Source organism: Emiliania huxleyi (genome assembly GCF_000372725.1).
Source record: "Emiliania huxleyi CCMP1516 unplaced genomic scaffold EMIHUscaffold_62, whole genome shotgun sequence".
Lineage (NCBI taxonomy): Eukaryota > Haptophyta > Isochrysidales > Noelaerhabdaceae > Emiliania > Emiliania huxleyi.
In genome coordinates, this window is record NW_005197351.1 from 558460 (window position 1) to 581279 (window position 22820).

General features: G+C 64.6%; 5 protein-coding genes across 5 annotated transcripts; 3 read left to right on the forward strand and 2 right to left on the reverse strand.

Moving 5' to 3' along the window:
- Positions 1 to 48: 48 nt before the first annotated feature.
- On the forward strand, positions 49 to 2931 carry EMIHUDRAFT_465088 (hypothetical protein; the record flags this gene model as incomplete). Its single annotated transcript, XM_005763788.1, has 8 exons — positions 49 to 396; positions 489 to 704; positions 943 to 1176; positions 1431 to 1501; positions 1740 to 1922; positions 2003 to 2228; positions 2375 to 2471; positions 2714 to 2931. 8 exons carry the CDS (start codon positions 49 to 51, stop codon positions 2914 to 2916), a joined length of 1578 nt encoding a protein of 525 aa, XP_005763845.1. The 3' UTR covers positions 2917 to 2931.
- A 1586-nt stretch (positions 2932 to 4517) lies between these two features.
- Positions 4518 to 7217, forward strand: EMIHUDRAFT_104819 (hypothetical protein; the record flags this gene model as incomplete). The annotated part of the gene is made up of 4 exons (XM_005763789.1): positions 4518 to 4933; positions 5554 to 5623; positions 6807 to 6928; positions 7082 to 7217. The coding sequence occupies 4 exons, from the start codon at positions 4518 to 4520 to the stop codon at positions 7215 to 7217; spliced, it is 744 nt and encodes a 247-aa protein (XP_005763846.1).
- A 486-nt stretch (positions 7218 to 7703) lies between these two features.
- On the forward strand, positions 7704 to 9050 carry EMIHUDRAFT_214792 (hypothetical protein; the record flags this gene model as incomplete). The annotated part of the gene is made up of 1 exon (XM_005763790.1): positions 7704 to 9050. One exon carries the CDS (start codon positions 7704 to 7706, stop codon positions 9048 to 9050), a length of 1347 nt encoding a protein of 448 aa, XP_005763847.1.
- An 8690-nt stretch (positions 9051 to 17740) lies between these two features.
- EMIHUDRAFT_311611 (hypothetical protein) lies at positions 17741 to 18649 on the reverse strand (the record flags this gene model as incomplete). The annotated part of the gene is made up of 1 exon (XM_005763791.1): positions 17741 to 18649. One exon carries the CDS (start codon positions 18647 to 18649, stop codon positions 17741 to 17743), a length of 909 nt encoding a protein of 302 aa, XP_005763848.1.
- Positions 18650 to 20201: 1552 nt separating this feature from the next.
- EMIHUDRAFT_437651 (hypothetical protein) lies at positions 20202 to 22308 on the reverse strand. The gene is made up of 5 exons (XM_005763792.1): positions 21841 to 22308; positions 21451 to 21708; positions 21246 to 21377; positions 21054 to 21128; positions 20202 to 20649 (listed from the first exon to the last, which is right to left on the reverse strand). The coding sequence occupies exons 1-5, from the start codon at positions 22273 to 22275 to the stop codon at positions 20329 to 20331; spliced, it is 1221 nt and encodes a 406-aa protein (XP_005763849.1). The 5' UTR covers positions 22276 to 22308; the 3' UTR covers positions 20202 to 20328.
- Positions 22309 to 22820: the final 512 nt, after the last annotated feature.

Consider the following 22820-nt stretch of genomic DNA (forward strand, 5'->3'; position numbering starts at 1 on the left):
CTCTCCGCCAACACCTCGCACCCACTTGCACATTCAACACACAACAGCATGTCCAGCTCGTGCGACCCCAGCGCCTGCCTGCTGCGCTCTGGCGCGGGCGAGTGGCATTCCGGCCAGTGGCAGTGGGCGAGCGAGGCACGCTGCTGCGGCTTTGGCGAGGTTGGGAGAGAAAGAGCTCGTGCACTCCTGCGCGGCCGCTCGCTCACATTCGTGGGTGACTCCACCGCGCGGCGGTGGCTGTGGGCGCTCGTCGACTCGGTGGGCGGCATGCGGCGGCGGCGTGGCCACGCTGTTCCAGACTCGAGCGCAGCCTTTGACTTCAAAGCCATCGCGCTCAACGACTCGATGTTCGACACGGCGCGCGCATACCACGCGGGGCAGGCGGTGCTGCTGAACGTGCGCACCGGCCGCTGGGTTGGACCTCGCCTCGCGGCGTCTGCTGCGGCCGCGTGCAGCGCCTCGGTGACTGCGCTCCCGCACGTACGCAGGTGATGCTCGACCCAGAGCAGCTCTGCGGCGTGCCTCGCAGCGAGTGGACGGTGGACCGGCGGTTCGTGCACGCGGTCGAGATGGGGCGCCCACCCCCGTGGAGCACGATGCGGGGCGTGCGCTACCGCCTCCTCGTCGAGGTTGCGTTGCGACGCGGCGCAGACGCGAGGCGCTCGCAGCTGTCGGCGGGCGAGCTGCGGCGGCTGGAGGCGCAGGTGGCGCTGCGGAGCATGCGCAGGCGCCGGGCGAGGGTGTGGGGGGGGGGGGGCGCGCCTCCCACGCTCGCATCGGGGTGACGACACGGCCGGCGCTCTGTTCAGGTTGGTGGAGGCGGCGCTGCCTCGAGTCGAATGCGCCGCAAAGAGCGCCCGCGCGGGGACGCGTTGGCAGCGCCGTCCTAACGCGCGGTGGCGTGTTGAGGCCGCAGGCGCGTCCCTCCCGTGCACGTACCAGGAGTGGATGGACCAGCAGTGCTCCAAGGCGCTTGTCAGGCCGGCGGCGACCTCTCCCAGCGCGGGGCAACCGGCCGGCGGCGCAGGCGCGCAGCGCGCCACCCGCCTGACCATCTCGATGGGCACGACGAGCGGCTATTGCGGGGCGCTCATGCACCGCATGGCCGCCAAGCTGCGCGACTGGACCTCCGACGGCGGCGACAGACCCCCCTCCTCCTCGGCCCCTCCGGCCACGGTCGCGCAAGCTGCCGGCGCGTTTCCTCCTCTGGAGCCGTCGCATCCCAGCCCCGCCGCCACACTCGAGATCAGACTCCTTCCCTCCCCCTCCTCTCCCCGCGCTCGGCCTCCGCGCCGCGCCTCTTCCCACGCCGCGCCTCTTCCCACGCCGCGCCTCTTCCCACGCCGCGCCTCTTCCCACGCCGCGCCTCTTCCCACGCCGCGCCTCTTCCCACGCCGCGCCTCTTCCCACGCCGCGCCTCTCTGTCGCAGGCCGCCTCCGCATCCTCACCGCCGTGCCCGATCCGATCTGCGACTCGTACTGCCGCCGGTCGTACCGGATGGTTTTCCTAGAAGCGGAATATCTCCCCATCTCTCCCCATCTCTCCCCACATCTCGGGCCCTAGAAGCGGAGTACGTATTCATGTCTCCCAACCAGCGCTCGAGAGAACGCGTACTCCGCTGTATTCGACCGTATTCCGCTGTATTCACTGTACTCCTCTCCGTTGTATTCATGCGGTGCTCTGAGTACGCTGCATAACACCGTCTTCACGCCCTCATGTCGGCGTATTCAGCACGCAGGATGGTTTGCCCGGGCGGGTACGAGCGGGCCATCGCCTCTGCCCTTCGCAAGCACCGCGCCGCCCTGCAGCTGCCGGCCGAGGAAGACCCACCCTCTGGGCCGGGGCAGGGCGTCGCGGGGCATCTCTCTGGCGACCTCACCCTCTTGAGCTTTGTCTACGCCGCCGACCTCGACAGCGAGTGGCGCGGGCTGCCGCAGCTCGCCTGGCCGGCGCAGACGCGGCGCACGCGGCGGACGGCAGAGGGGTGTCCCCCCCCGTTAGGCGCGCGACGCTGACGGGGTGGCAGGCCGACTCGTTCGGGCACGGCGCGCACCTCCTCTTCCTCGCCGCGACGTGGCTCGAGGTCAAGGGGCGGCCGACCGCGCCGGAAGAGCTTGCTTGGGACGGCAAGGTAGAGGCGGCCTGGAAGGACGTCCTGTCAGGGTGCGCTGCGGCCGCCCCGACACGGTGCGTGGTGCGGAGCGTGCTCGAGTCTGCGCGCGTGGAGGCGCGGGGCCGCCCCCGCCCCACGGCACTGCACCGCCGGCCGTGCCACCGACGGCACACACGCACGCACCAATCCCACGCACCAATCCCAGCACCCCGCGCCAGACCATTGCCAGCGGGTCAACCGCCACGCCTGGTCCTTGGCAGACGCGCCAGCTCTACCTCGCGCACGAGGCCAAGCTGCTGGCGCTCGCCGCCGCGCGCACGGTGCCCGCGCTGCCGTGGTTCAACGCGAGCTGGAGTGGCGTCCGACCCTAGAAGCGGAATATCTCCCCATATCTCCCCATATCTCCCCATATCTCGGGCCCTAGAAGCGGAGTACGTATTCATGTCTCCCAACCAGCACTCGAGAGAACACGTACTCCGCTGTCTTCGACCGTCTTCCGCTGTATTCACTGTACTCCTCTCCGTTGTATTCATGCGGTGCTCTGAGTACGCTGCATAACACCGTCTTCACGCCCTCATGTCGGCGTATTCAGCACGTAGGCGTCCGACGCGGCGAGATGCGCCACCACGACCACACGCGCATCCATTTCGGCGACGTCGGCCGCCTCTTCCTTGCCCAGCTGACCCTCAACGTGCTGCCGATCCTGCTCTCGCGGCCTGAGGAGACCCTCCCGCTCCTCCCGCCGCCGCGCGTCGAGCAGCGCATCAACTTGCATCGGCTGCGTGCGCGGCCGGGAGGCTAGCGCGCGCGGTGCCGCAGCCCCTCGCACAAGGGAAGGTTTGAGCCTATTTACGATGCAAAGAGTGAGTGCAGTCGAGGGGACAGGGGAGGGACGCGGAAGAGGGCGGGCGCCAGGAGGCGAAAGCCGGCGCTTCGAAACCGTGGTGTTTTAATCGCGTTCGGTGTACTTACCCCCCGTAAAAAGACGCCTCAGTTGACCTGGTCACACTCCCGACAGAGAGCTCCGCACCGAGCGCTGGTGCTCGATCCCTCTGGATTGCAGTCCCTCCGCCTCGAGGCCCTGGCGGAAGTTCGCCATCAACTGAGCCACGTTGCTGCCGCTCTCCGATCCCGGAATCGCCTTTTTAGGTGTCATGGGGGCAGGGCGATGGCAGTCGTATGCCCACTCCTCCAAGCCGATCATGGCACGTGGCGCGCCGATAAATATCCCGCGCCCTGAGGGCAGCAGGCTCAGGACTGCTTTCGTCACCTCGTCGCTTTTTGCAGCGAGAGTTTCAGAGAGCATCAACCTTAGCACAGCCACTTTGCTCGACGAGGTTCGCGAGGATCCTGTCTCGGTATCGTAGATTAAAAGCTCGGCCATAACCACCGTCCGCAGCGACGGGCTATCCCCAAAGGCCTTTGTAATTCTCTCAGCCCGCACGTGCTCCAAGAGCTGCTCCGCCGCCGCGTCGCTCACGCAGGAAGCAAAGATGAAAACCATCGGGAGAGGGGCGTCCGCGCCGCAGTTCCACATCTGACCTTTGACGCCCCATGCAATGGAACCTGCTCCGGTTTCAATCCGGTTCTCCTGGGGGGTGCACTTCCTGAAACAGGCCTGAAGGCCTTCCACGATCTCTTCTAGCCCAGTCTTGGTTGTTTTCACCGGCTTGACCTCGGACTGCTCCATGATGGATTGAAGGAGCCCATTCTCGGCCTCTTGCGCCGCGAGGAGATCCTCCATGGAAGTGTACACAGACCGCGCGATGATCATCCAGTTGGCCCCCTCCTCGCTGAGGAAGGTGCCCGATTCGATGCAGCCGCTCCTCGGCGTGGTGCGCCAGGCCTTCAGCTCCTTGTGCTCATCCATCAGGTTATCATGCATGCGCGGGAGCCGTATCCTCGCAACTCGGACCACGAGGTCGCTCGCGAGACCCTGGCTAAACTTCTCCATCTGATGCCGCCCATCGTACGATATGTCGACGCGCGACGGCATCCTCAGCCGAACGGCGAAGTTGTCGCGAGAGATCGAGGAGGACGTACAGTGGGTTTCTTCATGCCAGACACATCTGTGAGCCTGGCTGTTCTTCACCTTTCTACCTACCTACCTATCTGTGTGTCGCTCGTGCGTGTCGTCATCATCTGTCTTGCGTCCACCCATACCGCGTTGGTGTCCAGTCCGAGCCTGACTGTTCTTCACCTTACTACATACATACATACAGACCCATAAAGGTAGAGCGATATTAGGGACAGCACTGCCGAAGAAGTCGTATGCACAGGCCCGCCTCCCCAGCCGCGAAACAACTCCCCTAGCAGCCTCATTCCGTCCTTGCTGCTGCTGTTGCCTGTCGCTTCGCACGCCAGACAGACCGACGCAGTGCTGACGACGGGCGCTTTTTGGCCATGGTCGCAGTCTACTCCGAGGGAGTGGACGGCTTCTCGATTTCCGGCAACCCTAAGGTGCCAACGCCGGTCACTCTTCGCGAAGGCATCACGCTGATCTCCAACTCGTTCTCGCTTGGGCAGAACGACTATGTCGTGCTGACGGTCGAGGCGCCCAACGCTTTGACGTCGATCTCCCTCGCCGATTTGCAGCCTCGCGACTACGTGGGCGCCCTCCTTATTGAACGGCTCCCTTCACCTGACGCGCCGATCACTTACGAGTACGACTTCGCGTCGCCCAACTTCAACCAGACACACCCGGCCGATGGACTCCTCGGGTGGGCGATGCTGCAAGAAGACGCCATCGGCGACTCGATCCTCGGAGAGCGCGCAGCCGGCAGTGACGAGGTGACGTACTACCCCGGCGCGTCCGGCTGGTCCCAGCCACTGTCACAAGGCCACTACGGGTTTTTCTTTCGCCAGAGCGACGAGCATACTCTCAACACCTCGGCCACGCTTTCCTTTGACGTTTCGCCCCCAAGCGCGCACCCATCATGCGACAGTGGCGGCGGCAACCAACACGCTGTGGTGTTCATCTGCCTGGCCACGGTCGGCTGGGCATTGCTGTTGCTAGTGCTGGCGCTGGCCGTCCGACGCTCGCGGATCAAGGGGACTGCAGCTGACAAATGGGCGGCTACCACAGAAATGCAGACGTGATGCGCGAGCTGAGCCCTGGCTGTCAGGCTGTCAGGTGCTGTCAGGTGATCTGTCGGTCTGTCGGGCAGCTGTCAGGCACTGTCAGGTGCCTCTGTCAGACCAGCTGTCAGGTGCTGTCAGTGCTGTCGGGTGCTGTCGGGTGCGTGTCTGACAGGCGAGGGGATCTGTAGCTGTCGGGTGCTGTCGGAGCTGTCGGGTGTTGCTGTCAGACGCTGTCGGAGCTGTCAGAGCTGTCAGGCTGCTGCTGCTGTCAGACGTTGGGCTGTTGCTGTCAGGTGCTGTCAGCGGGGTGCTGTCAGGCTCTGACACACACCAGCCACACTTATGACACTATCAATAGGAGACCAGCAGGACTCTACTACATATACTCTAGCCTCTACTCTGCCTCCGGTCCCACCATCTTTTTCATGGTGGACGTCACCATCTTCTTGTCTGCCGCACTGAGGGAATAGCAGAGAGGCAGGGTGGAGTGCTTCTTCAGGTACACCTCTTGCTGATCCGATCTGGTAGTTGCTGGTCCAGCGGAAGGCCTCCCCATTGTTGTCGCTCGTCAGCTTGTAGTACTTGCACGCTCTGTTCTGGTGACTCGGCTTCCAACGAGTCTGTGGAGAAGGTGCGTGGGCGCCACACTCCTCTTCACCACCCTCCCGCCCACACCCACTGGGCACTGGCTTCCCTCCGCTCGCAGGGGGTGAAGAAGCTCGACCGCGCCACTTCGGCTACTACCAATGCGCAAAGAACGCTAGCTACATGGGAGGGCTTCGTGAAGGATGGATTGAAAAACATTCGAACAAAGAAGAGGCGACGGGAGGAACCGGCAGAGGATGCAGTGACGTGAGACACACACACACACACACACACACACACACACACACACACACACACACACACACACACACACACACACACACACACACACACACACCGCTCACCCACGCGCACTGGGCCTTGCACTTTGAATGCCGTGGGGCTCCTGTCGTCAGACGTGGAGACGCGAGGGTTGCCCCCCCTTGCCCCACCACCTCGTGTGTGTGGAGAAGTTTACCTTACCTTACCTTACACACACACACACACACACACACACACACACACACACACACACACACACACACACACACACACACACACACACACACACACACACACACACACACACACACACACACACACACACACACACACACACACACACACACACACACACACACACACTGCTCACCCACGCGCACCGGGCCTTGCACTTTAAATGCCGTGGGGCTCCTGTCGTTAGACGTGGAGATGCGAGGGTTGCCCCCCCTTGCCCCACCACCTCGTGTGTGTGGAGAAGTTTACCTTACCTTACCTTACCTTACCTTACCAATGCTCCTTGTGCGGCAAGAAGAAGGGCGCGCTCTAGGGGAGACTGGCGCGATCGGCTCGAACTGCTCCAACGTGTGCTGCGCCACACTGCCGGCGAGTCGCACCTCAACGCGTGGCTCGCCGACCTGCCGGTGGTGGCCGACGCTGGCCGAGCTGCAAACGTGCGTTCTCCTCGCCGTGTGTCCATCAATACCCGCACGCGGGGCACTCACCTCCCTCTCGCGGCGGTCGCAGGTCGTGTCGATCGCGCACAAGTGGCTCGGCAGCGCCCGCTCACAGCGCACCACGCAGACCAAGGTGCGGGGGCAGCACAAGGCGCAGAAGATTGCGACCAACGCGGCGGTGACGCCGCCGCCGTGGCCGCTGGCCGGGCGGCTACGCAGCTGCCCCCCTCCTACGGCGTGATCACGCCGGCAGGGGCGGCCGCCTGGGGAGCGCAGATGGCGGCGCAGGCGGCGGCGGCGGCGGCGGCACAGACGGCGGCGGCCACCCCCACCCAGACGCCGTAGGCATATGACTGTAGCGCACGTCTTCGGCTCGGTGACCAAGGGCATGGAGGTTGTCAAGGCCATCGAGGGCGTCGGCTCGCAGTCTGGCAAGACGGCGAAGCCCGTGATGATCGCCGACTGCGGCCAGATCTCGTAGAGCGGTCGCCGAGGGAATGTGGAGAGTTGAGGAGGAAGCGGACGGTGCTCAGGCAGCCTGGGACAATGTTAGCATGGGAGCGTGTCCCGCCGGCGTATGATCCGCTGGTGGGACAACGCAATACAACGCAAGAATATAGAAGAGAGGAAACCGGACTTTGAGGGAGGGGGGAGACTTATTTTATGTGGGGGGGCATGAGGGGGGCCGGGCCAGGGCCGGGCGCGGGGGGCACTTGATTTAAAGTCTGCTCCGGACCTCTGTTTGGCTTGTGGAGGTGGCGTACTGTGCCCGTGGGACGGGTCCCAAGCGTCCCCGGCACGGCATGGGTGCCCTGGATTGGTTCATGGGCGTGCGCACGGGCGACGGGGGCACTGGTAACGGAGGAGCTCGGGCGCCTGCCACGTAGTACCATTACTGTGGGGATTTAGGCTTCCTGTCTGCACGACTTGTTGAGGGACTTTGAGGGACCTCGAGGGACCCCAGTGTATGCCTGCAGTGCGCGAGGCGCAAGGGCGGCGTGTCAGCTGCTGCTGGCATCCCGGGGCGTCGCAAGCGAGCGTGAAAATAGTCGCGACCGTGAACAGAGGGTGTGCGCGTGCCGACGCCAACCGGGGCGGCCGCAGCTTCTGGATGGGGTGCTCCGGCTCCAAGGATGCGGCGCCGTCGCCATCTGCCTCTCTGGTGCTGAAGCCCGAGGGGATCGGCGTGGAGGCTGCTGCTGCTGGCAACGCCAGCATGGTCCTCGTCGCAGTCGGCACGTACACGCCAACCATTCACCTCTTCTCTCTCGATTCGAGAGCGGCGCTCACGCCAGTCGCCACCTCGACAGAGTTCGGCTCCAACCACGAGGCAATCGTCCTCTCGCCTGTGTCGGGCGACACCGCCACCCTTGTGGTGGCGAACAACAACGCCGCATCGACTGCGGCGAATGGCATAAGCGGCCCAGAGCACCTGCAGGGCGAGACGCACATGCATACTGCGCGAGTCTCTGCCGCGGGCAACGTCGAACCGTGCACCAAGCTGCTCTTGCCCGGCGAGGGGCCCATCCACGCTTGCGTGCATCCCTCGGGCACGGTGGCCATCGCCAATTACGTGGGTGGGACCATGAATCTGGTCGCGGACGGCACCGTGGTGAGCACAGAGAAGCTCGCCGAGCCGAACCACGGAGGATCCGCCCACATGGCGACGTTCGACGTGAGGGCTGGCGCCAAGGGCTTTGTCTTCGGCGTCAACGCGGGCAGTCCTCCGAGCGTAGCTGTGATCGAGCCGAGCACTGGCAAGATCTTACACGCGGTGGCGATGCCGGTGCGTGTGCGACGGCTGTTTCTGCATCCCAGCCTGCCCGTTGCGTACATCATCTACGAGGCGGAGGGCGACGTGGCGACGTGGACGTGGCCGCGCTCCGACGAATGGAACGCGGACGGCACCCCTCAAAGGATGCCCAAAGAGCTGCAGCGGTGCAAGACGTCGCCGCACGACGGCTTGAACCTGCCCACCTCGTTTTCTCTCACCGCCAAGGGTGACTTCGGCTACACCACCACCCGCACCGCCCGCGTGCCCGGCGGCGACGGCCGACCACCGGCCCCAGTGGGCGTGTTCGAGGTGGATGCGGCTGACGGCACACTCACGCACCGCCAGTGGGTCGACAGCGGCGGGTGGAACACGCGCGACAGCGTGCTGAGCCCGGATGACAGCGCGCTGCTGGCGGTGGACGTCCTCGGCGGCACGCTGACTGCGTTCAAACGCGACCCGACGAGCGGGATGCTGGAGAAGAGCGCCGTGGTCAGCGCGCCCAAGGCCACGGGGATCACCGTGTGGAAGCCGGCCTCGTAGTTGACTTGCACAAACACACGGTGTCGTGCTTGTGCTTGTGCTTGCTGCGCTTGCTGCTTGCCACCTTGCGCTGCTGCGCTGACCGGCGCGCGGGGCGCGTCGTGCCTAGGCGATGGGCGAACGCGCTGAGTTTTACGGCACACCATGCACGTCACCTACGACATCGGCAATGTCGACCGTATCTGACGTCATCTCGACCGTATCTGGCGTCATCTCGACGTCATCTGACGTCATCTCGACCGCAATGGACGCAACGGACTGAGCCTTCTCCGATTTGAGGGAGGGCGGCGGCTTGGCTGGGGGGCAATAGACCCGGCGCAGCTGAAGGAGGACGCCGCCGGTACGCAGCAGGAGTAGAAGGATGCACAACGTCGACCACGCCACGCGGAACCCAGTATGCAAAGCAGGGAGGCCCGTGATGACCTCGTGCAGGCACACAGTAGCAAATGCATTGGAGCCATTCCTCACGAGCACGTAAGCGAATAGCGCGAGCCGACTCTGCGGCCAGAGCGAGAGCAAATTGTAGAAGCCCGAGCCGATCTCGGCAACCACACCGGTGGTTGTTACCAGACCGGCGCCGGCGTTTACGAAAAGGCACATTCCGAGGCCGGCGAAGGTCGCAAGGTGGTGGACCCAGAAGGGTGGTGTCATCCTCTCATATTCGAAGCAATCTTTGAGCTCAACCGCAAAGGTCGCGTAAATGCTGTGCCGCCCCAGGGACGCGAGCGGCCGCGATCCGCTCTGCAACAGTGCCCAGGAGCCCGTCCACCACTCCGTGAGACCGACGGTGGCCGACGCTAGCAGCGGCAGAGTCAGCAACATGATAGTGCACACGATTTCTTGGTGAGCGTGTTGGGTGTTGATACCGTACCTATAGCGCACACTGACATCGCCGGTACGCACCCCGTACCCCTCTCCTTACTCCCGCGACATCGCGGTCCACCCCCCTTCTCGCGCGTTGAAAAACCAGGTTGAGCTGCGAGCCTCAACTTGGCAGGGTCGGCGTTCATGATAGCGGGCACGGAATGAAGAAAAGAAGACATGTGTGCGTACGTACGTGGTGAAATCTCGATAGATTCGAGGGGCCAGGATACGCCGCGAGGAGGACGGAGTTGCGCCGAAAGGCGAAAGAAGCCGCGAGAACAAGGGACCGGCAGGCGGCGGCGTCACAGGACGAGGCAGAAGGGAACGACGCGACAGAGGAGGAAATGACAAGGGAGAGAACGACGAGAGTGGGACGACCGCGAGGTGGCATGAAGGTTGCAGCGAGAATCGGAGAGAGACTGCGAAGAGAGATAGGAAGAGGCGGACTTCCTAGGGTGGGCGACGGCTAGCGCACCACACACCTCTCCTTAAAATCCCTGTGTGGTGGCGGCGTGCCGTCCTCCCATCCCTCCCTTGGGTTGTCTGTTTTCTTTCTTTCTTTCTGGTGAAATCTCTTCAGCCATATGCGTCGCGTCCACCCCGCCCGCTCGCGCCCGACTTTCTACCTCGTGACCCAACCCGGAACCCGCCACCCCCCTCGCCTCGTCACCCTCCCGCCGCCTCGCCGCCACCCCGCCCGCTCGCGCCCGACTTTCTACCTCCTCGTGATCCAACCCGCCACCAACCTGGTTTGTGGACCTCCCGCACCTGTCCTGACAGTCCTGACAGAGTCCTGACAGAGTCCTAACAGAGTCCTGACAGAGTCCTGACAGAGTCCTGGCGGGGTCCTGACGGCGCACGGTCTTCACAGTGCTCACAAGTGCCTCCGACGAGACCTCCACCTTCCTTCACTGCAACCCTCCTTCCCCTCCCCCCCAGCAGTGAATGATAGACGCCCAGCCCCCCTTTCGACCGTGCGCGCCCTCTGCGGAATCGTCCTGATGGGGCAGTCCTGACGCAAACTTGAGAGTCCTGACAAGCAAACTTGAGAGTCCTGACAGAAACTTGAGAGTCCTGACAGAAACTTAGAGTCCAGACAGACAAAAGAAATCACCTCACTCTCGCGCCACTCGGCTCGACCATGAAAGCGCACAAGCAAGAGAGGCGCGGCCATGGTGCAGGCAACGTTACAGCCGGCAACGTGCAAGAAGGCAGCAAAGCTCGGCCACGACGTCCATGGCCCGCGCCCCCCCGATTTGCCACCGGCGGCCTGCAGGCCAGCGCCGAGCAGCGGACCGACTGCTGACCGACTGCTGACCGACTGCTGACCGAGGCAGCGCCCACGGCAGCGCCCACAGCAGCGCCCACGGCAGCACCCACGGCAGCACCCACGACAGCGCCCACGGCAGCGCACACGGCTTGGCTGGCCATGTCAGCCGCGCAGGGACCCTCCCGCGGGTCCAACCCGAAGCGCTCGACCGCTCGACGGCGCAAGTCGGCTGACGGAGCGAGCCGCATAGCCCTCCAGTGCTCACCGCAGGATCAGGCCCGACCGGCCTACGCTCACGGCCTGGCCTGCCTGTGGACCAGCAAACTCGTTGGCTGTACGCGAGCAAAGAGCTGCGTGGCTGGGTTGTGAGCATACCGTCCCCGTTGCGCCCTTTCCCTCAGTGGAGGGCCGTCCCTGCCCTCGGGAGTAACTCGACTGTACACCCCTCCCTACTCTCTAGCTAAGGGCTCTGTTCACAGCGGGGGGGCAGTGGTTGTCCTGGCGGAGTCCTGGCGGAGTCCTGACAGAGTCCTGACAGAGTCCTGACAGAGTCCTGACGGAGTCCTGACAGAGTCCTGACGGCCTATTTTGGAGGTTTTCAACTTTGAGGTATTGTTACTATGTGAGGGTGAAATGAATGAATCAGTTCTTTGGGACAGTGCAATCCTTTTAATTATTACCTCCAACTCAAAAAAAGTCTGATGTCAAACGGACAACGGGGTCCCTTATGGTGGCCTGTAAGGGTAAGGTGCGGGAGGTCCACAAACCAGGTTCACCCCCCTCGCCTCGTCACCCTCCCGCCGCCTCGCCGCTACCTCGCCCGCTCGCGCCCGACTTTCTACCTCCTCGTGATCCAACCCGCCACCCCCCTCGCCTCGTCACCCTCCCGCCGCCTCGCCGCCACCCCGCCCGCCCGCGCCCGACTTTCTACCTCCTCGTGATCCAACCCGCCACCCCCCTCGCCCGTCACCCTCCCGCCGCCTCGCCGCCACCCCGCCCGCCCGCGCCCGACTTTCTTGTACCTCCTCGTGATCCGAACCGCCGCCACCCTCGCCTCACCCTCCCGCCCGAAATGCTCCGCCGTTCCTTCGCCGCTGTGGTCTGCCGTCGTGCCACCGTTCCTTACCGTGCCGCTCCTTCCTCCGTGCCACCGAGGCTTCGACCACCGAGGCTTCGGCCACCGAGGCTTCTGCCACCGAGGCTTCGGCCACCGAGGCTTCGGCCAACGAGGCTTCGGCCAACGATATTATTGCTGCCGCCCCCCCTGCCGTCCGTTACCGCCGTGCCGCCGTACCGCCGCTCCTACAGTGCCGCGCCCGCCGCGCCGTATGTCCCGCCGTCCGATGTCCTGCCTGCCGCCTGCTGCCGCCGCGCCGCCTTACCGCCGACCCTTATCGTGCCGCGCCGCCTTTACACACACACCTTACTTTCTGCTCGACCGAGTTTGCGCTGATGAGCGAACCGAGCCGCCGGGTGCCCCGCAGCGGCCTCGCTGGGCCAGAACATCGGCCCCGAGTGCTCCGCAGCAGCCTTGCTGGGCCAGAACGTCGGCCCGCGAGGTGGGGTGCTAGTCTGGGACCCATACGTGGCAGTTCCCTTGCTCCAAGCGCTTGCGCTTCGGCGGTAGTGATCTGATCACCCGAATACCACGTTCGGATCGCTCCTCATCGCAAACCCTGTCAGCAGTTCACCTACGGGTATGTTCGTAAGAGCTACATACACTGAAAAACTTGTCGCGACGCGCACCTACAAAAGAGAGACCGCGTACCCTCCCCACTCCCGCCTCTCATTTGTGTCAAACCACGCGGAACGCATCTCCATCGCTTCGGTGAAGGGGGTGAACCGTGCCATCCTCGATCGCCGTGCTAAGCTCGCTTCCGAGCTCTCGGCAAGCTTACTGTGGGTGGATTGAGAAGTACGGCTGGTGGATCCGCCCAAATCGTACCGTGGGTGGATTGTACGTGGGTGGATTGTACTGTCGGTGGATTGAGAGTTCCGCTGGGTGGATTGAGGCGATGTCCGCTGGGTGGATTGAGATTTGTTCGTCCGGTGGATTGTACGTGGGTGGATTGAGAACGTACGGCTGGTGGATCCGCCCAAATCGTACCGTGGGTGGATTGTACGTGGGTGGATTGTACTGCCGGTGGATTGAGAGTTCCGCTGGGTGGATCGAGGCGATGTCCGCTCGGCGGATTGAGAAGTGTTGGGCCAGTGGATTGAGGAGTGTTGGGCCAGTGGATTGAGGAGTGTTGGGCCAGTGGATTGAGGAGTGTTCGGCCGGTGGATTGAGGAGTGTTGCGCCAGTGGATTGTCGGTCCGGACTCCGGTGGATTGAGATTCAGAGAGACCGTCACCCCCGCCGCGAGCGCGATGTTGGTTAGGAAGCACACCAACACACATTACATACAGTTATACACATATATAGCATATACAGGTGGAACACAGCGGCCACCCCTCTCCGGCACCGGAGAAGAAGTGTGGCCGCTGAGTCTCTCTAGATCTCATCTCTTCCCTCAGAGCCTCGGCAGAGGGCCGCTACCCCTACCGTGACAGGCAGTCATCCTTGGGTATCTCTGATCTCCACTACTGCTACAAGGCTACAGCAATAGTACTCTCTATCTCATCTCTATCTCATCTCGCTCGGCGGCTGCTCGGCGGCTAGTAGTCGCCGATTTTGAGGCAGTTGCCCCGCTTGGTCACCTTTGGCCCCGCCGGAGCCTTGCGCCGACCGGCGGGCTCGGTGGAGAATTGGACGGGCACAGTCACCTCTTTGCGGTAGAGGGCCAGGCCAATCGCGTGCTTGCAGAAGTAGTAGTGCTGGAACTGCGGGCACGAGCAGGTGTACACGATGCCGACGTTCTTGAGGTCGGTCGCCAATTCCACACAAACAATGACTAAAGAATGGTGCGAATACATCCAGGCTGTGCCCAAACAGCAACCCGCGGGTGGTCGGCGGGGACAGCCTTGAGGACCCAGAAGGAGAAGACGTAGTCCATGAGGGTGTCAAAGTCCCACGGCTAGAATGCGATGCACGGACAACGCACTCTCTCTCGCACCTCTAAGTGTGTGTGACATGGCGTGTGTTCATAAATATACACGTAAAATGCTATCCTCGACGAGCTGCTTCTCGTGCAGCGCCTGCTCGCACAATCGGCCATCACTCAGCCATCACTCGGCCGTCAGTCACACGGCCGTTACATGGGCATTACATGGCCGTCACTCGGCCATCACTCGGCCGTCACGTGGCCGTTTAGGGATGGGCATCATAATTATGGCTACCCCATAGCCATCACAGAGCAACCGCATAGCCATCTCACAAAGTAACGCGACTACTCGGGCGACGCCTGCAACGGATGCAGCCTACAACTTGATTACAAGTGGACTACACCTTTATTGCGCCTTGCTTTGTGTGGGCTGTGATCGCCGAGATCGGAGCGCTGTAGAGTGTAGTGGGGGGGGGCTCCGGAGGCTGGTTACTGATATGGTTCTCCAGAAGGGGGCGACCGACACATCATGAAAGCAGCCAGAGCCACAATGCCACATCCCACATGCACGTTTTGATGTAGGAGCTCGCAGGGGACGACGCACGTCTGGTGACGCTCAAGGACTGCACTCTGTGTGATTCGAATGTGTGATCGCATTCCTCGACAACCTATTTATTGGCAATGAGTTTGTCGTATGCGACTTACTAGCGCCTCGCCGCTCGCGCACTGAGCCCTGGTCTGACATCCTGACAGCGGCAAACCCCGGACAGCGCCTGACAGTGCCCGACAGCCTGACAGCGCTGACAGCACTTTCTCTGACAGTCTGACAGCACGTGTCTGACAGCCTGACAGCAGAGTCTGACAGGCGAGGGGTCCCGTCGCTGTCAGGCCCTAACGTGACAGCCTGACAGTTGCCTGACAGCCCGACAGCACACAGTGGCCTGACAGCAGCGCTGACAGCCCGACAGCAGCACAGACCGTACACAGTCCCCGTAGAGCCTCTTTCTTGTGCCCCATGAGGGTATAACAAAATTACATGCAAAGACATGTACATGTACATGTGACATGTGAGTGTGGTCCATGTCCATGTCCATGTCCATGTAGTCATGGGATGGTCATGGGTCTCTCTCTCAACCCTCCCGCCCGCCACCTCTGCGGACCCCTCTCTAGCACCGCCGGCTGTGCTACTAGCTACCAGCTAGCCTTCTTAGCCGTTAGCGCCATCGCCATGGTGCTGCAAGCAGCGCCGGGCGACGACGACTTACCGTCTCCCGGTCCCCCTCGGCACACCTCCGCTGCTCAATGTTTGACGGCTCGAACCCGTGAAGCTTCCCCGTGCGCGGGTTACCCCGCACACGGGTCAGCCTGCCAGCCACGTACCCACGCAAGCGTGGTCCGCGTGCATGGCATACAGGCGTCTGCCAGACAGCGCAGAGGCTAGGCGACCGGGGAAGGACTAGCTCAAGGGCAACACAGCGTCACCAGCCGTTGGCGCGCAGAACGAGTCTGCGGCCCCCGGTTGGGACGAGTGCGCGACGCGGACGAACCGCTCAATGTGGCCGGCAGCTCGCGCTGCCGGCGGGGTTGGTTGGGGAGAACCGGCACGGGGAGGGCCGGTCTCCCGGACGCGGCGACGGTGGTGGCCCCTCACCGCCCCCCCCACCGACGCGGGCCTGCGCGTGCGGTGGCGAAGGCTGCCCGCCCGGCCGCGCCGGCCCGTCCTGGCCCCGCCGGCCCCCCTTCCAACCCTCACCGGCCTGCTGGAAGAGCGCCCTCTTCGCGGGCGCGGTGGGGCCGGTGTCAGCGTATCCCTGCGCCCCGCCGGCGATGCGCTCCGCCTTCGAAGGCGGGCTGCCTGTCGGCGGCCCTCGCTTTGTGCTCGCGCCGGCCAGCTTGCGAGCCTCATCGGCTCTCGGGCAGGATGCCCTGTGCTGCCTGTCTGCAGCGCAGGCCGTAGCACGCAGTATTTGGGCCAGCCGGGACCGCGCCGCACGGCGGGCGGCCGGGCAGCACAGTGGTCCGGCGCCCTGCGCCGCGACGACTGGCTGCCGGTTCGAATCTACACCGCCGCCGCCGCCGCCGCCGCCGCCGCCGCCGCCGCCGCCGCCGCCGCCGCCGCCGCCGCCGCCGCCGCCGATCTTTTGGCCTGCGCCAACACCGACATCCAGCGGCTGCGTGTCGGTGCGCGGGGCGGCGAGCGGCTCAGCGGCACATAAGGCACCCGCCGCGGGCTGTGTGCACTCCAGCAGCTCAGTGGAGCCAGAGCACTCCAGGTCGCCCGCCGACTGGCCGCCAGTTCGAAACCGCAGGGTCCCACGCGTGGCCGGCGGCGCCGGCGGCGGCGCAGCCGCCAGCCGCCATGCCGCCAGCCATCGGCTATCTCGCCATCGACGCCGCCACCATCCTCGCCTCCGCCACCGTCTTCGGCGGAGGTACCCACCGCCGGGCTGTCGGGCGACAGCAGCAGCGACGCCATGAAAGAAAGAAAGAAAGAAAACAGAGAAGCACCCAAGGCGCCATAGAAACGCGGGAACGCGCGAATTTTTGCCAAGCGGCCCTTAGAACCCTGCGGCGCGAGCGCCTGCACGAAATCCGCGTTTGCTCGCTCCGCTCCCGCTGCAAGCCCACTTCGGCGGCATCGGCATCCGGCTACCTATGCAGCCGCCGACGACGAGGCGAGCGCTGTTGCTGGCAGCAGCGGCTGCAGGCGTCTCGCGCAGCAGCGTCGCCGACGTCTCTGTCGCAGACCGAGTCGCTCAGGACATGGCTTTGAGGGCGGCGGAGCTGCGCCAGGACGTGGCTTACCCGCCAGCGCTGCTCGGCGACTGGCGCTGCCGCCGCGAGGTGAGCCGCGTCGATGGGGAGGTCAGCGAGGCGACTACGGTCTGGAAGGCCCTCGGTGGCGCCGGCGACCTTCGCCGGCCGGAGCAGTTCGCTGTTCGCTTCATCGCCACACCAGACACCCGCCGAAGGGCGTGCGTGCTTGACCGCGGCTTTGAGTATTCGCAGCGGTCGGGTTTGCCTCCCGCCGCGGTGACCTGGAGTGGCGACGCGCCGGACCGGCTGAGCGCCCGTATGACTACGCGTGAGGCGATTGACATTGAAGTCTTGACGAGAGACGTGCGGCCCTTCAGCCCCGATCCTCCGTACGGCTTCGGCTTCACCGAGAAACTGCGCATACGGTTGCAGCGCGAAGGTGAGCCGACGGAGATCACTGCAACTCTCTCGCGGCAGCTCGCTCCCGCCAGCGACGGCGCGATCGAGGGCTCCGAGACGCTCGCAACCTTTCGCTCCATCTATGTGAGCGGCAGCCGCGTGGCGGCGCCAAGCAGCACCCTGACCTCCCGCCTGAGGCTGACGCGGGAACCCCGGTGAGGAGGCTACGAGAGTTGGAAAGGACACTCTGGTGCTCACGGTCACCAGTCAGGAGCCGGCGGGTATAAAGCCGATTTACGTCACAGACGAGTAGAGATACTTGAGTAGAGCCGTAATCGGGGCACATGCCCCCGTCCTGCTGGTGTAAAAATCAGGCCTCGCTGCTGAGCACACATGCGTCAAATGCCGCGCCGGTCTTAGACGGCATCTTTATTCTTCACGCTCGGCAGCCTATCGCGCTCCCGCGCCGCCCGGTACTCCCTTCGCTCCCGGTTCCGCGCCTTTCTGCCGGTGCCCGCCGGCCTCGCGGCGTGCACCCGCTCGTACGCCCGGCTCAGGCCCTCGCTCGCCCTCGCCCTCGCGGCGCTCCCCTCCCAAAGCCTCGCCCCGCCGCTCCCTTCCCCCCTCCGGAAGGCGACGACGACGCGGTTCGACGACGGCGCGCACGCCTCCACGACCCTCAGCCTCGCGTCGTACCCCGCAGCCTCGAGCCGGCCGAGCAGCGCGATGTCTGCGACGACGCCGAGCGGCAGCCCGAGGGCGTCCGCCGCGTGTTTCGTCCGGTCGGCCCCTGCGACGGTGCGGCGCGAGTGACAGCACGGCATCACAGCGATGCCGGCGGCCCGCTCGGCGACGGCAATCTCGACCAGGTCCCGCGTCAGGTGCGCGCAGGCGTGGCAGGCGACGACTACAGTGCCGCCGCCGCCGCCATCACCACCACGCAGGAGGTACGGCAGCGCCTCATCGAGCGGCCTCTCGTCGTACTGCAGCGAGTACGACTCGGGAAGCAGCCCTGCTTCGCGGAACGCCGACAGCAGCGTGTCAAAGGACCGAGGTCGGAACGGGTCTACAATAGTCGCGTCGCGCGACAGCCCGAGCGACAGAAGAAGTAGCGACACCAGTCCGTGTCCACCGGCGACCTCTATGCAGCGCGAGGGCGATCCTGCCGCCAGCCAATCCTTGCGAAGCCGCTTGATGAAGCCGAGCGACTCGGGAAGCTCCTTATCACCCGGCGTGGGGCCTTGAGCCAGGCGGATAGCGCGGTAGACTCGCCGCTCGACGGTATCGCCGCTCTCGTCGCAAAGCTCGCACTGCGCGGTGGCCATGCCAAACAAGGGCCGACGCTGCCACGCGCCCGCGAGACGGTTTTGGGCGGGCTGGAGGGCGGGGCAGGATGCGGAGGGTGTGGAGGTGGCACCCGCGGACGGGGTCCGGGACGGTCGAGGCCGTCAAGGGCCAGTACACGGACGCAGAGGGGAAGTGCCGTGTGGAGGAGGCGCTGCTCTTCGAGGAGTTCGGCGCAATGAGCGCGGGGGTAAGCCGTCGTCGCCCGGCGCTGCATGCAGCACCGTGGCGATGGCGCTAAGAGGTTCCTCTTTTCCGCGCCCCCCCCGCAAGGCGCGCGATACACGGGTGGAGGAGCTGCTGACGCGGGTGGCTGAGGTGGCGGGCCGGAAGCTCACATGGTGGCAGTACGACCAGACGTCGTGGTCGGCGCGCGAATGGATGCCGTTTGCGCTGCAGCGACTGTCGGTGCAGCTCTGGGTGGCGCTCGCGGACGAGGCGCAGCGCGCCATTGGTGCGGCGTCACGCGGCCGCGAGGGACCGCGGGGGAATGCTAGTGGGATGGGGGGCTCTGAGGGGAAGGGAGCGGGGGGCGCCCAGTAGGGCGCCGGCACCCCAGCGTAGAGGAGGCTGCCCCAAAGAGGCCATCCTCACCCGCCGCAACAGGCATAGGCGCCGCCCCCGCCACCGGCCACGCCGCTGCCTCGTCGTCGACGACGGCGTCAGGCGAGCTTGCAGGCGTGGCAAGCAGCGGCCTCGGCGCCGAGGGCGCGGCCATCAAGCGATCTCGCGAGGGCGACACCTCTGCTGCCAACAAGCGATCGGCGTCATGCCCTACTATGCGCGCGGGCGTGATGGCCGGCGGTTTGGCGGCGCCCAAGGCAGTGGGGACTGGCAATGGCTCGTTGGTTGGCCGGACGGTCTATGAGGGGGGCGACGGCTTCTTTGTCGAAAAGGACGGCAGACCCCTTAAGCTGAACGGGAAGCGTCGCTGGGTGCGCGACAACGGCGTGCAACGCCAAGGGCAAGACAATGATGTGACGAAGTACAAGCAAAGGGCGGCCGCAGAGGCCGCGCACGAAGCTGAGGAGCCAGCAGCAACTGAGGTAGAGGAGGCGGACGCCGAGGAGGACGCCACGAAGGTCGGTGATGGCGCGGCAAGCAGCGGCCTCGGCGCCGAGGGCGCGGCCAGCAGCACCAAGCGACTCTCGCGAGCTCCAGATGCTCCAGCTCCAGCTGCACCAGCCGTGGACCCGGTCACGGAGCATCTCTTCTACGAGGGTGGAATTGGCCGCAAGATGGTTGAGGCCGAGACAGCCGCCCGCGCCGCGGCCGAGGAGGACGCCGCGCCCTCGGCCAGCAGCAAGCGATTTCGCGAGGGTGAGGAAGACGACACCTCTGCTGCTGACAGCAAGCGCCAAGGGCAAGACATTGCTGTGACGCAGTCAACATCATGCACACCGGCACACACACAAAATCATGTTTCGTATGTTACGCGTGTATATGCGGCACACCACTCTCCACTGGCACATGCAGTCGTGCGTCCGCGGGCTCCGGCGCGCGATACGGCTTTAGTAGCAAGTAGGATATGTGGGCTTGTGTATAGCGTTATCACCGAGCTAGACGACACCACACGCGAAACCCGAAACGCAAGACACTCCATATACAACAGCCGCGCGGCGCACACCGAGCACCGACATAGGTGAAACACATGCACGTGTCAGAGAACGGCAACCGCGGGTGCCGCCGCCACCGACGCGGCCCCTCGCTGCCGCCGCCGCCGCTTCTTCTCCCTCCGCCGCCGATCGCGCCGCTCCAGCGCCGCCGCCTCGAGCTCGGCCCGCGAACGCGACTCGGGCGAAGACGCGCCGCCCGCCCCCCCCGTCTCGCCCAGCTCGCCGTCGGCCGAGACCGCGGCGGTGCGGTGGCGCCAGTACCACGACGCGGCGGCGTCAAAGCGCGGCGTGTGGAAGGCCGGCTGGTGGTGCGAGCACGCCGCCAGCCGCTCGACGACGGGCTCGACGTCGTCGAGCGAGGTCGCCTAATTAACTAATTGATGAGTGATAACTCCTTAATTAGTTAGCTCGACGTCGTCGAGCGAGGTCGCCTAATTAACTAATTGATGAGTGATAATTACTTAACTAATTAGCTCGACGTCGTCGAGCGAGGTCGCCTCGCAGGCACAATGCTGCTGCTGTCACGGGTACCCCCGTGCTAGGACAAGGAGGCCCCACGGGTCACGGCGTCTCCACACTAGGCGAGTCACACATGTGTCGTGATTGGGATCAAAGCGCTGACTGAGAGTCATGAATGAGTGCAGGCACAAGTCGCCCGCAAGTGACCGGTGAAGTACGACACGGCGGACGCAGTGTGTCTCGGCCGTCTCTCGGCTGCACCTCGGCCGACTCTCGGCTGCACCTCGGCCATCTCTCCGCTACATCTCGCCTCGAGGAGGTCCTCACGAAGCAGCGGCTGGTGCCGCAGAGGGGCGTGCAGCAGCTTGAACAGGTGCGACCGGACCTAGCAGAGGGGCGTGCTGAGCCTGGCTGTTGTTTGTATGCGGAGCCTGGTTGTGGGTGGCGCTGTCTCTCTCCAGACGAGGCATTCGTGAGGACGGGTGGGCGGGTGCGAGCGGACGTGGCCGAGGGTCGGCGGCGGTAGCTGGCGGCACACGCGTAGGTAGCGGCGCGCAAGCTCGGGCTGGTCGAGGTAGGCGCCCGAATCGGGGTCGACGTTGGCGCAGAAGAGGGCGGGGTTCTCGAGCAGCGCCTCGGACGACATCACCGCCGCGGCGCCTGTTCACAGGAGGGCCGGTGTGAAGAGACGCCGTTCACAGCAGCGCCTCGGACGACATCACCGCCGCGGCGCCCGTGCGTGCGAGGCACTCGGCAACGTCGTCGGCGGTCGCGATGCCCCCGTTTGCGATGACGGGGATGTCGAGCGCCTCGACGATGCGAGCAATCGCGGCCCAGTCCGCTGGGCCCGAGCGGTGCTTGTTTTGCTCCTTGGTGCGCCCGTGCACGCACAGAGCCGAGGCGCCAGCCTCTTGCATCCGGCGGCAGAGAGCGACGCTCGCGTCCACCGACGGGAGCAGCCGCACCTGTTCGCGCCGGAGGTGTGTGACACTGTTCCCTCGCAGCGCTCGCCGACGGGAGCAGCCACAACCTCTGCGGTGACCTCCCCTTTGCGGACAATCTCGGACAATCTCTCGGACAATCTCGGACGATCTCACCTTTGCGGTGACCGGCACGTCGAGCCCCTCGGCGAGGGCGCGGACGAGCGAGACGGCCAGCTCGGGCTCGTCGAGGAGGAAGGCTCCGTACCGCCCCTTCCGAGCGATCCCCTGCGGGCACCCAAAGTTGATGTCCACCGCGTCGACGTGCGACTGCACGAGCCGGCCCGCGGCGAGGAGAACCGACGCGTCGTGCCCTGCGAGCTGTGCCACCAGTGGCCGGTCGACCCCGTCCGGCTCGGGATCGAAGGTGTGCGCACGGTAGGCCGGCGCCTCCACCATCAGCCGCGCGTGAAGCATGGGTGTGTAGGCGAGTTGCACGCCGAGTGAGCGGGTGAGGACGCGGAACGCGGCCTCGGACTGGTCGACCATCGGCGCGCAGACGTGCCGCGGGCTGCCAATGCTGCGCCAGAAGTCCCAAGCGGAGGCAACCATTACTGGGGCGTGGTGCGCCCCGCGGGCTCCACCCGCGGGCTCCACCGAAGGAACAAAACTCTTGTGCACCCTCCAGGGGGGGGGGGGGGGGCGTCCCTCCCTTGGGTTGTCTGTTTTCTTTCTTTCTTTCTTTCTTGATGTGGTCGAAGAGGCAGACTCCCCAGGGTGGGCGACGGCTAGCGCATCACACTCCTCTCCTTAAAATCCCTGTGTGGTGGCGGCGTGCCGTTCTCCCATCCCTCCCTTGAGTTGCCTGTTTTCTTTCTTTCTTTCTTTGATGTGGTGGCATGAAGGTTGCAGCGAGAATCGGCGAGAGACTGCGAAGAGAGATAGGAAGAGGCAGACTCCCTAGGGTGGGCGACGGCTAGCGCACCACACACCTCTCCTTAAAATCCCTGTGTGGTGGCGGCGTGCCGTCCTCCCATCCCTCCCTTGGGTTGTCTGTTTTCTTTCTTTCTTTCTTTGATGTGTGTGATCTGTAAGGGTCCGCCCGCAGGCGCATTTTGTATACCGAAGTGCGTGAATAGGGTTGGCAGCTTGGTAAA